General features: G+C 48.1%; 1 protein-coding gene across 1 annotated transcript; it reads right to left on the bottom strand.

The window, feature by feature from the left end:
• Positions 1 to 909: 909 nt before the first annotated feature.
• Positions 910 to 13,040, bottom strand: LOC139056375 (uncharacterized). The gene is made up of 6 exons (XM_070534568.1): positions 12,853 to 13,040; positions 12,624 to 12,788; positions 8,819 to 9,238; positions 3,924 to 4,151; positions 1,810 to 1,945; positions 910 to 1,336 (listed from the first exon to the last, which is right to left on the bottom strand). The coding sequence occupies exons 1-6, from the start codon at positions 12,878 to 12,880 to the stop codon at positions 1,126 to 1,128; spliced, it is 1,188 nt and encodes a 395-aa protein (XP_070390669.1). The 5' UTR covers positions 12,881 to 13,040; the 3' UTR covers positions 910 to 1,125.
• Between the last annotated feature and the right edge of the window lie 1,058 nt (positions 13,041 to 14,098).

The raw sequence follows: 14,098 nt of genomic DNA, 5'->3' as shown, positions 1-14,098 counted from the left end.
ACACACACTTATTACACAACACTAATTTTCCCTACGAGTGTATAATTTTTCTTTATACTACGGTATGTGTCATCGCACTTTCTGAAACAGCACACTTGTGGCGTAATTTTTTAGAGCGCAGCGCGAAATGAAATAGCGCGTGAGGAGGAAAGTGCAGAAGGAGGGTACAGTGAAGGCATGCGGCGGAAAGTGGAGGAGCAGCGGAGGGGAAGCGGCCTTCGCATGCGCCGAGTTGCCGGCGGCCACGACATCCGCTGCCGCGTGGGCCATCTCATCTGCGCTTTCGAGGGAGGACCAGTGTAGCGTGAGGTGGGGAGGGCTACGCTCGTCCGCGGCGTCAGCTGCTGAGGTCAGTTCGCGGTACCAGCGTGTGTGGCGGGGGTCACTGCTCCAGCAAGGGGCGATGTCGGGCGGCTCGAGGTGTGCCACCAAAATCATGCCACCAGGGTCGCCGCTGACACTGGTGGCACGATTTCCTCGCGACGAAGGGCTGGCCGCTCTTGTCGTTGGTAGAACGAAAGCGTGAAAATAGCGTAGTGCCGTGCAAGACGGGCTGTGCGGCGACGATGGCTACGATATGGCGCCAGAGTAGCGCGCGTCGTCTGTATAGAAATAGAGTGCGCTACTCGCACTGTTCTCTTCCTAATAAAAACCGTGTACCCATATAATCGTAATATAGAGTAGCATGCGCTCAAATTTCGCATTAGGGGGTGTCGTAATCGTCGATGAATTTTTTAAATATGCATATTTGGAGCGTTCGTTGAAGCTGTGGCGTTTGAGACTACATCCACGTACCTCTCTTGATTTGTTCATTGGAATTGTTTTTGCTGCTTGTTGCAACAACGTATACCCAAAGGGCATGCGCTCTCATGGGTCTGTGAAATCGCTCCTTATCGACAAAGGCCTGTCTCCGGTCGAAACATCAAAAACATTTCTTGTTTATGTAATTTAAGCAGGTGCACAAAATAAAAACACGGGACTCGGAACGCCGGTCTTGCTCTGCATATTTTTTTGGCATGCTTTCTTTCAGCAACGCGTAGAAGGGAGCCGTTGATCGCACCCTAGACAGCGCTCGCGCTTCCTTGCGGGAACTTTGTGGACCGGCACGTCAAGTCCTCGTGGTAATCACGGCCGCTGCGCTGCGCGGTTCCAGAGCACCACGGGTGCGAGCGCGACAGCCCACGATGCAGTGGCTGCACAGCGAGCGCCGCCAGAGAAGCAGAAGTTGAGCCCTTCGGCGCGCACGTTCACCATGACCTCGCGGTTCATCTCTTCACCGATGCTGTGGCAACCGGCCAGCAGCTCGCTCATGCAGTATCTGTACTCCTTCACCAGTCTGCGAGAAACAAAGAATGCCTCATGACACTCATTGCCACAGGGTGCACGCGCAATCTTTCATTCAGCCCACGAAAAGAAAAGCTCCCTTTCCTGCTTGGGCGACGCGCTGCATGTCAACGTGCTTTCGTTGTGGTTTTTCGTAGGATGTGCCTACACGCTCCGTACATTTGGTAGGAAGCGCCATGAAGCAGCACCGATTAGCGCCGCTGTGGCAGCCATCCTTGACACAGTGAAGGTGGCAACAATGAGGCTTTGCTCGCGAATTGAGATCTGAGTTTTCTCGAGACAGGGGTTCAATAGACATCTTATATTAATATATATATGTTTTCAGTGTGAACTGGTTTTGTTGTTGATGACCAGTTTGTAGGCGCCCTATATATGGTATGACTAATACCATTTGTCCCTTTGCGTGTGCTCGCTAGGGGACGCGGTAGTCGCGACGTGGTCGTGCAGCGAGAGCCTGCAGCGTACCTGCAAACCATCTTCCATCCGCGACCCGGCCTCTCGGGGTACTCGTCGTCGTCCACAATCCGGGCCGCCTCCCTTGCGTTGTCCAAGTTGCGATCACAAAACTTGGCTCTCTTGCTGACGTAAGACATATTGCATCCTGCGGATCAATTAGAGGAGACGAGAGAGAGCACAGTGGGTCTCGCTTTGGCTTTTCTCTCTGCGGGAACATATGGACACTGAAAAAGCGTTTTCAGCACAGTAACAAAACGTTCCCAATCTGTAGACAACGCTGCTGTGAACTTGCGGGCCAAATATTATTCCACCGCATGTAGCAGGGATTCTCTAATGTCACGTAAAAGATCATTCACGTTCTCCTATGGTTTTCGAGGAACCCGCTCTTTTTTCGCCGTATGTTACATCAGTGATGACGTTGCAGCCAGCATAACGGCTCATAAATGCCAATCATAGGGAGGTTTGTTCATGGCCATCAACTAATCGCACCAAGCAAAGAAGAGAATGACAGATCAATTCATGGGGCGTCACAAAGCAACACTAGGGCTATGGGTGTAGCCGTAGCGGAGCGCTGCGGATTAATTTTGATTATCTGGAGTTCTTTAACGCGCACCTAACCCTAAGCACAGAAGCGTTTTTCGCATTTCGTTCGCATCGAAATGCGGCCGACGCGGTCAGCAATTGAACCTGCGACCTCCTGCTCAGCCTCCCTGCAGATGCACTGATGAACTGACGAGTTGAGGGGACATAAGAAACGTAAGAATTGTACTCGTTATATCGCCGTTTATATTGTGTGATATTTAAAACACGTTGGCGGGCTAGTTGGTTAGAATATATGGTAGGGTGTATAAGCGCAACTGAACGAGGACGTAGAACGAAACAGATACACAGACACAGCGCTTCACTTTCAACTATAGATTCAAACGTGTTTCTCAGGTTTGAAGAAGAGCGTTTCAAACAGTGCGCTGAAATTCTGCGAAAAAAAAAAATTCGATGTCGCGACCAAACGTTGCAACTAGAGCATCTTGCTGCCACATATGCTGTTACATGTTGTTACAGCATTTCTAGCGGGTTTCTTAATTGTGTTTGGATCTGTCGCTTTTGGTGCAAAAAGATGAGAGTATAGCCGTGTTTCAAATTTCTGGATCGTCAGCTTGCTCTTGCGTTTATCCTCGTCCGAAATCACCTCAAGTTGACTGCATTTTCCAGCAAAGCGAGGACACACGCCAGTGCCTTGGTGTGAAAGAACATATGCGTCTATTAATAATTGATGTAGCTCATGACGCCTTGAAGGAATGAACCTGATAATAGCCGAAACTAGAGCCACGGCGACGGCCATTTTGGGTGAATCGTCAACCGAATTAGTGGTGAAGAGATTAAGCTTTGTGAAACTGAGTCTAGCGCTTTATCTGTCGTATGCCATTACTGTCTCGCTAGGGGACAAAGTACGTTTTTCATTAAATTGAGGACTTGAGAATTTAATGAATAAATAATCTTAAATAAATCTGCAGTTAGAATACAGAAAAAGTGATTTGCTGAAAAAGTGATTGATAGTGGACAACGACATGCTTTTAGTCGCGTCATTCTATACACCGGCCTGTTTCTAAACCTTGGCTGAAGTTAGCGGGGCACCCTGCATGTTAAATACAGCAACATTGCATGAAGGCAGCATACACTATGCTACTGTTCCAGTTACCTTCAGCATCGCAGCCATTAATAGCAAAATCTCAGTATAGCCAGCGAATACGTATAAGGCAGATAAGCTATGTATGTGAAATTATCTATAGAATCAACGAAATAAGCATAGCGAAACAAGCGAAGGGAAAGGCCTGTGCTATGGGCAGTCATGCAGGTAGAACTAATGAAAGAATGTTGAAGAAATATTTTTAATAGCGTGTCGGTCATGCAAGCTATGTATATTAAAAAAAAGCATCGCATTAAAAAATATCATGTGCACTTTATGACACTAGCCTTGTCTTCGAGGGAGGCGGGATAAATGACATGCAGAACTGCATTTTCCGGGGCCGTTTGGCAGTACGCTGGGCTGCAATGTGGAAACAGCGCTAGGACGGGACAGCAGAGGACACAAAGGCGGCGCTGAGCACTGCCACTCGCATGCTGACCTTGAAAGTCGTGGCGGTCCTCTTCGGACATCAGAGGCAGCAGGCGGCCCCAAAGGAGCTCCGTTGCCCGTGAAGCGACGCGGAAGTGCCGAAGCAACAGCTGCTGGCCCCGCCACGGACGCCGGTACTTGACGAGCTTGACGCACTCCGTGCGGAGGCTGAGCTGCAGCCACTCCTCGGAGCGCAGGACACGGCACGCGTCCAAGACGTGGACTTCGGGCGGCTCACCTACCGAGAAGGAGACGTGGCCTGCTCAGCACCGTGCTTGTGTCTTAACTGTTGTCCCGCCGCTAGCCTGTTGCCCACATTCAAACGCTTCGGGATTATAGCTCTCCGCACCATAATGATATTGTGTGCTAGCAATATCACCGAATAAGTAAGACTTTAAGAGCCGACCTTTAAGTGGCGAATTGGGGACCGTTTCTCGCAGACTCAGGCGCAGGGACAACAATGCCAGGATGTGAACGATTACTTGTTCTGAGAATTGCACTTCTTGTGGCAAAATATCTGGCACATTAAGTTAATCTGGCTAAGCAGACCTATAGGTCCTACCAAAGTACCATTGTGAGCTGTGTAATAATAATAATAATAATAATAATAATCTTTATTACTTGTTTGGCCTTTATCGATGCTAGGTGTAAAAAATGGTCAAAGTTTTTTTACTTATGTCGTGTAGTGTATTTTCGTACTGCGGTACAGAAAGCGATATTGAACGTTTCGCTTTGAATTAGGCTCGTTTTTATCGTTATCGGCTGCTATTATTCAAAATCCTGTTCTCTTGAACACGTGCACGAACCGTACATTACTGTGCTTATTTAAAACGACTTATTTGAATAAGTATGCGCAGGGTTATCCAACCTTATGATAGTGCCGCTCCCCACTAATTCACGATGCTTTCTCCGAACTGCAGATGCACCAGACATCTCAAATGGAGCCACTCTTTAGTACGACTGATGAGAATTGAAAAAAAAAAATCATGCTTCGGTCTTTTTTCTGCGCCCTTAAGCTGACTACACGTATAGTACGGTTCCGAAATACCCGCAACACAGATTATTGCTTGTTGAATCGAATGGTCACGGAGTATCTACTTAATGTGAGCTCCTCTGAGAAACGTAGCTGGTTCGTATTCCGTAGTTTTCGCCGCACTGCACGGGGCTGGTGAAGCGAAGATATTTAAATTTTCCACACACGTGGTTCATAACTTAGATCTTTAGAGGTATTTAGAAATAGGGGGCGCAAGTGGCTTGAGCGTACTAAAGGGGCCTTGGCACAGCCAGAAAATTGAGGCAAGAAGGGGATTGCGTACTGCGTGCCCTATAGCGTTCTCTTTTGAGTGTCCTATACCTTACATCCCAGCTAATATTAGCCAAGCTGTTCAAAAGAGAAAGAAAGAAAGAAAGAAAGAGAAAGGAAGAAAGAAAGAATAAAAATGCATGGTGCGAGATACATGACCTTAGAATGACAGAAAGCTGAGATAGTTGGTAAGGATTCATTATGCAAAACGGTGAGGAGAGTTGGCAAGGATTCATTATGCAAAAAGGTGAGGCGAGTTGGTGAGGATTCATTATGCAAAAAGGTGAGGCGAGTTGGTAAAGATTAATTATGCAGAAAGGTGAGGCGAGTTGGTAAGGATTCATTAGGCAAAAACGTGAGGTTCGTGTTGTCCACTTCTCTTCTCTTGTGTCCTGTCTGCACGGCGTTCGTATTGTCCACTTCTCTTGTGTCCTGTCTGCACGCCTCACCTTTTTGCATAATACAAGACCTATAGGTGTTCGGTCGCCTGACTTCTCACAGTCGAACACCGTTCCTGTAATTGTATCGTGCACCATGCCTTTCTAATATTGTTTTTTTCCTTGAACAGTTTGGCTAACGTTACCTGGGACACGCTATATATTTAAAAAAAGAACATTGCATAACGATTATGCGTTGGCGGAGCTTTCCAATTTTATTTTATTTTGGCTCCTGTGGCCTCATAGCTGCCGTAGCGCAGTATTTCTAGTGACCAGGGTATCTACGGTGATGTTTGAGCACGTGATCGACATCTTTTCCAGTGTAGCGGAAAGTACGTAGTTCGAACCGATTCCCAACAGACTTTTGGCACAGCCCTCACTGGCCTCCTTCCCGCCATGTTCAACCGCGTCTCGCCCACATCGACTGCCAATAATGCTAAGTGAATGTGGTTCGCGATTCAGGGTTCCGATGCGCTCCCCTCTGGTCCACTGTAGGTAAACGGTTTGTCACCTATCGACGAGTTCCGTTGGTTACAACGCTCACCGTAAGGAGTTGCAATGTGTGCGTGTGTGCGTCACTAAGTATTGCTGCCGTGGCTCGCTTAGATGTCCCGGTCGTGCGAGTTGTATCGGTATATTTTTAACTTATTCTGCTATCACCTCAATAACCTTTAATTGTTTTTTTCAAGATTCTTTTTCTTTCGTCCTAAGCTCTTAAATTGTCTCATGGCTCCCATATTTTTGATACGCGTGATCATCTCATAAAGTAACGGGCCCGTATTCAGCAAGTTTTTCGTTCGGGCGTAAGTTCTCTTTGCCATTGGCCGGCCGCCTTCGCTAATAGTATGTCCACCATCAGTAGTGGCTGTAATTTTCTCTTCCGCTCGAGCTATTTGTAAAAGCAAATGTCAGCCAATCCTGATGCTGGATTAGGGGAGGTGGCTGGCCAATGGCAAAGAGAACTTGTATGAAAATATTTGTGAATACGGGCCCTGCATGGTATCGTTCCGTGACTGAAAGCTGTCGGCGGCGGCACAGTTGCGTGGTTTTACGGTATGTCAGCCCGACTGCGCGATAGTATATACAGTCTTACAAGTTTGGCCAAGCAGCTGGCGCTGGCGAACGTTTTTTTATAATCACGTGTCCTCTTTTCACTTGTAGAACGATGAATATTTTTAGCGCAATTCGTGGGCAGCCATTTTGCACCCGTGAATACGGTTAAAATCCACTCTATTGCTCTGTAGTTTCACTGCAGGTGTAGCACAAAGACATATTTGTTTCATCGAATTTCGGACATGATACATATTGCTGTCGGACTGTCACCTCTTTTACGCCTTGCGCTGTGCTAAACATGCGGTCGTGATCATTATAAATGTTTGTCAACTAAACGAGTGAAAAAACAACAGCGTTTGTAGCTTGGTTTAGGCAGCCTTCTTTAATTCATCGTCAAAAGAGCAGCTGCGTCACTATTCGAATCGCATATCCTTCATTTTTACATGTATATTAAGCATTTAATCAACGAGCGCAAATCGCAATGCAGGACCGACAAGAACTGGAAAGCCTCGATATTCAGCCGAATAACAAGCTTCGCTTACAGCGCTGTTTCGGCATCTGCAAGTGTTGAGCAAACCAACATCAGCGTGACGCCCGAATTGTGGCTTGTGGCGAGGAGTAAACACGCAGCCAGAATTCAGGATCTGATTAAGAAACACTCGGTAGTGGGGGACTCTGGATTAAATTTAACCACCTGGGATTCTTTAACGTACAGTTAAATAGCAGTACACGAGGTTTCTGCATTTCGCTTCCATCGGAACGCGGCTGCCACGGTCGGGATCGTACCCGCGACCTCGAGCAACACCATAGCCATAAAGCTAAATAATTAAATTAAATTATGGGGTTTTACGTGCCAAAACCACTTTCTGATTATGAGGCACGCCGTAGTGGAGGACTCCAGAAATTTCGACCACCTGGGGTTCTTTAACGTGCTCCTAAATCTAAGTGCACTGGTGTTTTCGCATTTCGCCCCCATCGAAATGCGGCTGCCGTGGCCGGCATTCGATCCCACAGCCTCGTGCTTGGCAGCCATAGCCAACACCACAGCCACTAAGCAACCACGGCGGGCGGTCATAAAGCTACTGCGACGGGTACCTAAGTATTGATTTGATGGGCGGCCGCTTCCGTACGTATATTGTCGTCTAGACGCTGCGGTGCTTTTTCAGATTTTGCCTCTGCACGCCCTGCGTCAGTTTCCTGCTTGACAAATTTGCCCGGTGTTTACTTTTCAGAAATAGAACGTACCGTCCTGGTACCTTGAATTTATATTTATCTAGTTTGTCCGCAACCGCTGTCATGTCTAGTAGTAGCATTGCCTTGCCTTCTTACGTCGCCTTCCCCCCCCCCCCCCTTTTTATATATGCGAGCGGCCCGCGAAGAGCGGCAAGAATGTTATTCACTCGTTTCACGACTGCGTCGGTTCTATTCAGTCTTTGCCTCCTCTTCGTATTTACTCTCTACCGTTCTGTCTACCTCACCTCTGGACTGTTCCGCGTTAGTACAAAGCAGTAGTACAAGCGTGCGCTACCCGCCGTGGTTGCTCAGTGGCTATGGTGTTGGGCTGCTGAGCATGAGGTCGCGGGATCGAATCCCGGCCACGGCGGCCGCATTTCGATGGGGGCGAAATGCGAAAACACCCGTGTGCTTAGATTTAGGCGCGCGTTAAAGAACCCCAGGTGGTCCAAATTTCCGGAGTCCTCCACTACGGCGTGCCTCATAATCAGAAAGTGGTTTTGGCACGTAAAACCCCATAATAATAAAAAAAAAGCATGCGCTGCAGTTTCTGCAATGCACTTTGGAGGAATAACGGATAATTGCAGCTGCCAAAAGGCAATTTTGGCGACGCTCAGGGAGCTCTAGAGGGCATTGTGGCGGCACGGTGGAAAGGCCGCCTTTCCTCTCTGCCACGCTCCTGCCATATATGCGCACGCTCTGAGCCACCCCCCGAGTAGGTGTGCCAGGCAGTAGCAGCGGGGGAAAAATCGAATGGAGTGGCAAAAATGGCCAAGTGAAATTTCGATGTCTCTAGTCTTTTAACGCAATGAACGACACAGCTGCTTAAGCACTGGGTCATGGCACCCATTTGATTCTAGTAATGTTAATGGTACCTACTCCGATTCGCGCTCGTCTTGGGGGGCGATGTCGTTGTGCCAGACGTGGTGAGGAGCTGCTGCATGGCGGCGTGAACACTCCGTGTGCTGGGCTTGCTTATGCTGCTGCTGGGTGAAGAGGCAGACGGCATGGTGGCTGGGGCATTGACGAGGACATCAGCCGGGACTTTGGCCCGAACTTTGGCCGGAACCTTGGCGGGAACATCGGCCGGGACTTTGGCGGGTACATTGTCGGGTACTTTGACCACATTGGTTGGGGCATTGAGTAAAATCTTTGACGGGACCTTGGCCGGGACCTTGGCCGGAATCTTAGCCGGAACCTTTGCCGGAACCTTGGCGGGCATCTTTACCGCAGCCTTGGCCGGGATTATGGTCTCATGCGGGGATGAGCTACTGTTTTTCGGACTCGCCTTAACAGTCACTGCATAAACCAGTTGTGGACTTGTAATATGTTCGTGCACGAGTAATATTACGATAGCGCGCTTACGTCTGCGAGAGTATTTTTTGAAAATGCTTTGGTGAAGCCAGAGTGTAGCAACTGCATTACCACCCCCATGACTGCACATAAGACAACGATCGCGGAGTAAACAGACCTCAGCGGCGGAGCGAAAGCCGCATCTCTCGACATCTTGGCGCAGCGCGTAGTAAAGAGCGTCCTCTTCACTTGCAGAGCTTTGGTATTGTGTTTTAGTACGAAAAAAAAGCGTGGCAGCCGAAGATGAAGCCTTGCTCGCAAGTCTCACTCGCCTGGCTCGCTTTTCAACCGCCATACTGGCTCAAGGGACTAGGCTTTCTCGTTTGATGAAAACACAGGAGTTGCAGACTAACGTGCAATGAATTTTTACGGCAAAGAGTCACACTTTGGTTGTGAGAATGCCGTGTGGGAAGGATTCAAATTCTGAATGCATACAGTTGCGCGACAACCGTTGCCTGGCACAGAGTTTGCAATCTTGTGCGCAGTGGCAGAACGCCACAGTTTCTGCGCCACCGGAGCGGATATAGCATAACAACCCAGACTACCTGTGGGAAGCGCGCTGGCGAGTGCCACTATTAAGGTACTCCCCCCAAAAGTTACTTTAAGCTCGGGCATTTTTACGCATCATGCGCCTTTTCACATAATCGAGGTCGAAGATTTAAAAGAGCCCGTATAAACAAACACCTGCGCATGACAGCACGAGCCAGGAACGGAAAGGAAGTTAACGCACCTGACAGGGCTCCGTTAGTAAAGCTCTATAACCTATAGCATTCAAGTGGGGTTCATTGATGCGGCAGTCTATATAACAATTAAAAGTTGTGTTATACTCGTACGATGTAAATATATACCGGGGTTCCCGTGGACACCTTTTCAGTGGCACGCGCAAAACGCGATCGGTCTCTGTATACGTGATTCTGGCTAAAAAAGCGTACACATAGTTTTTCTTCTTGATTTCGAACACTTAATAAAAATCCATCAAAATTTACTCGAATCACGTCACTACAAATGAATCATCTGCCCAGCCGGACATCATCAGGAAGAAAAACCAAACCTCATGCCCTAATTAAATTCATTACATGAATTGATTTCTTTATTACATATTTTATACAGCATGTTGGAAAATTGAAGGGAATTGTCATAAAAGTCGAGTTCCATGCTTCTACATTTCAATATGACCATGTAGACCGGAATAACCTAAGTCAAATTATTCGTTCAATAGGCCTGATTGCGCGCGTGGCATTACTCGCGTGAGGTAGTAAGGCAGTGTAAAATAATGCCTCGCCATTCCTCTCGATAAAGTGGTATGCGACCAAACGGAAGTTGTGCAGGATGCCAATTTGAATCAGCTCGTAGAAAGAGGGCATAGAGCGACGGCAGTTCCATTTTACGCCACACTTGTGCGCCACAAAGCGGTGGGACGCAGAACAGCGCTTCGCGGTGCCGCGTGTGTAATCGCGTAAATTGATCGAATAATTTGATACCAGTTGTTTCGGCCCTCGCGACTATTCTCAAATATTGAAACGTGCAACTACACTTTCATGACAACTCCCTTCAACTTTCCAATATAAACATCTGCCATAAAGTTTGTAATTAAGAAAGCAATTGATGTAATTAGTTTAATTGTTGAATGAGTTGCTTCAGCTTTTCTTGCAAATGATATCCGCCTAAGCAGAAAATTCATCTGTAGGAACGTGTTTCACCTGTAATGACGAATTTTGTAGGGCTTTAAAAGAAAACGTTTAAAGTACAAAAAATAATTGCACTTGCTTGATCAGAGACGCAGTTGTATGCAGGATTATGTTGACGCATAATATTACGAATAAACACAATACTGTGATGACACGGGTAAACGCACATTGAACTGGACCCAATGACTATACATGCGAGTTATAAAATAAAAGTCAGAATCACCGGCACTTGGTCAGGCTGACAGTGCATGGTGAAATGTCACAATGTCACTAATAAGGCGAAAACGTCATTAACTTCTCGAATGTCGCCATGAGATAATGCACGGTGAAGTGTCACAATGTCACTAATAAGGTAAAAACGTCATTAATTTCTGGAATGTCGTCATGAGACAGTGCATATGAAGTGTCACAATGTCACTAATAAGTCGGCAACGTCATTAACTTCTCGAATGTAGTCATGAGACAGTGCACGGCGAAGTGCCACAATGTCACTAATAAGCCGGCAACGTCATTAAACTTCTCGAATGTCGTCGTGAGTGAGTGCACGGCTAAGTGCAACATGTCACTGATCAGGCGAAAACGCATTAACTTATCGAATGTCGCCATGAGACAGTGCACGGTTAAGTGTCACAATGTCACTAATAAAGCGAAAACGCCATGAACTTCTCGACTGTAGCCATAAGACAGTGCACGGTGAAGTGTCACAATGTCACGAATAAGGCGAAAACATCATTAACTCCTCGAATGTCGTCATGAGACAGTGCACGGCAAATTGTCACAATGTCACTAATAAGTCGGCAATGTCATTAACTTCTCGAATGTCGTCATGAGACAGTGCACGGCGAAGTGCCGCAATGTCACTAATAAGCCGGCAACGTCATTAAACTTCTCGAATGTCGTCATGAGACAGTGCACGGCTAAGTGCAACATGTCACTGATCAGGCCAAAACGCATTAACTTATCGAATGTCGTCATGAGACAGTGCACGCTTAAGTGTCACAATGTCACTAATAAAGCGAAAACGCCATGAACTACTCGAATGTAGCCATAAGACATTGCACGGTGAAGTGTCACAATGTCACGAATAAGGCGAAAACATCATTAACTTCTCGAATGTCGTCATGAGACAGTGCACGGAAAATTGTCACAATGTCACTAATAAGTCGGCAACGTCATTAACTTCTCGAATGTCGTCATGAGACAGTGCACGGCGAAGTGCCACAATGTCACTAATAAGGCGAAAACGTCATTAACTTCTCGAAGGTGGCCATGAGACTGCACGGTGAAGTGTCACAATGTCACTAATAGGGCGAAAACATGATTAACTTATTGAATGTCGTCATGAGTATACTGTTGGCAACATCCGAGAAGTTAATAGGAATAGCCCCTCTGTCGTAGCTCACATGGTTGATTCCGAATGGTAAAATGCAAATCACCGAACAAGTACCTCTTCACTGTTCTCCGGATGGGGTGCGCGACATCATTTAAATATATTTTTATCTTATCGGAAGACGCACTCGTGCGTTCCATATGTGTCGTTCGGTGGTTTGGTCAGGGCTCCAGCGTGAATGGCGGGCCCATCGCGAGACATCGCGAGATGCCAGAACGCTCGGAGCGAGAGCTAGGCCTATACGCTCGCTCACCCTGGTCGTACTGCGCATATGTGAGGTCCGCTCCGAAATCTGCGGCACCATCGGCGGCCTTTTCATCGTAGTAAGTCTCTTCATCGTAGTATTCATCGACGGGCCTCCCCTGGCGAGCCGTCTGGCCGAGCACAGGCAGCAGAATGACGGCGGCGAGCAGGGCAGCTGCAACGAACATAGGAAGCGCTTTCAGCGTGCGCCCGACCGGCTCGAGCCGCCCTTAGCTCACCGTTCACGATAGACGTAGTTGCGGTCATCGCGTCGCTTCTCTTCCACTGCGAGGCACACCGTCATTAGGTCTGCCAGCCAGGCTTGCCAGAGCTGCGCGTCCGCCGCCGGTCCTGTTCTCTAGACGCCACTGAGGTCAAACCTGCGCATGCCGGCGAAGAGCGTGCGTCGTCGTCTTTGTCCCCAGTTCCCGCTCGCGAGGAAATGCGACGGAGCACGCGCCCGTATTTTCCTTCCTCTTTCATATCCAAAATGACACGCAGGCACAGCGAGAAATTAGCCAAATTCATCCGTTTGCAAACAGCGTTACATCACAGGGAGAGTCCCAACTGGTCCCGACCATCTGAAGCACCAACCGAACGAAAGTATGGTAGGTGAGAAATATCCCCGGGCTCCGCCCGACTTGGTCGCATCCCTCCACGTTGAAGCGCCTATTGTTTCGCAGTAGCTGCGGTAAAAAAAGTCACAGTTTCGTCCGAAAAATAGCTCAGCTTAAGCGCGAGAACGCCATCCTACGCGATCTCCTAACTAAACTCTCGCAGGAGGTTAGAGACCTCAAACAGTCCCTAACACCAGCCCCTACACCTATCGCACAGAACGTCCCTGCCCCTAGTCAGGAGGCCCCCTCGACTCCCGCCCCCAAGAAGAGAGCCCTGCAAGATGGAGCCACGGGCCAGGTCCGCTCTGAAGTTAAAGACATGCTCACCTCACTTCAAACAACTATTAGCACTTTCCAACATGCACTGGACTCCATCCAGCAAGCCTTCATTGGTATTGTCCAACGCGTGACCAACCTGGAAACTCATATTCTCACGCCTCCTAGCCATGCCGCCCCCGTCTGCGACCCCTCCGGGACGCCGATGGCGACATCCACCATCTCCCACCATGGCTCACACTAATCAAGACGCCCTCATTTGGCAGTGGAACTGCCGAGGCTTTCATCATAAACAACCAGTACTCAATCAATACCTACGCCAACATACCCGCCGCCCGGATGCTATCCTACTTCAAGAAACCAACAACGCCCCGATCACGCTCCCCGGTTATCAAACCTTCCATACCACCCACCCTCTTCGCCGGGTCTCCACCCTAGTACGGCGTCGTATTCCTGTTATTGAACATGATCTCAATAGTCCTCACATCGAACATCTATTCCTCGAATTAATTCCCAATCGTAAACGGAAAGAATGCATCTTCCTTCTGAACATTTACAATAGCCCCAAGGATAAAGCAAGGTGTCGCTTCCT

Source organism: Dermacentor albipictus, chromosome 1 (genome assembly GCF_038994185.2).
Source record: "Dermacentor albipictus isolate Rhodes 1998 colony chromosome 1, USDA_Dalb.pri_finalv2, whole genome shotgun sequence".
NCBI classification, from domain to species: domain Eukaryota; kingdom Metazoa; phylum Arthropoda; class Arachnida; order Ixodida; family Ixodidae; genus Dermacentor; species Dermacentor albipictus.
Note: the sequence above shows the minus strand (reverse complement) of the source record. Positions and strands in the feature narration are given on the sequence as shown.

What these genes read in the sequence shown, in the direction of transcription:
- LOC139056375 (XM_070534568.1), bottom strand. Translation starts at nt 12,880, where the DNA reads ATGACCGCAACTACGTCTATCGTGAACG. An exon ending in CAAGACGAGCGCGAATCGGA is followed by an intron (nt 4,152 to 8,818) that starts GTAGGTACCATT and finishes CCTTCTCGGTAG; the next exon opens with GTGAGCCGCCCGAAGTCCAC. An exon ending in GGATGGAAGATGGTTTGCAG is followed by an intron (nt 1,337 to 1,809) that starts GTACGCTGCAGG and finishes TGTTTCTCGCAG; the next exon opens with ACTGGTGAAGGAGTACAGAT.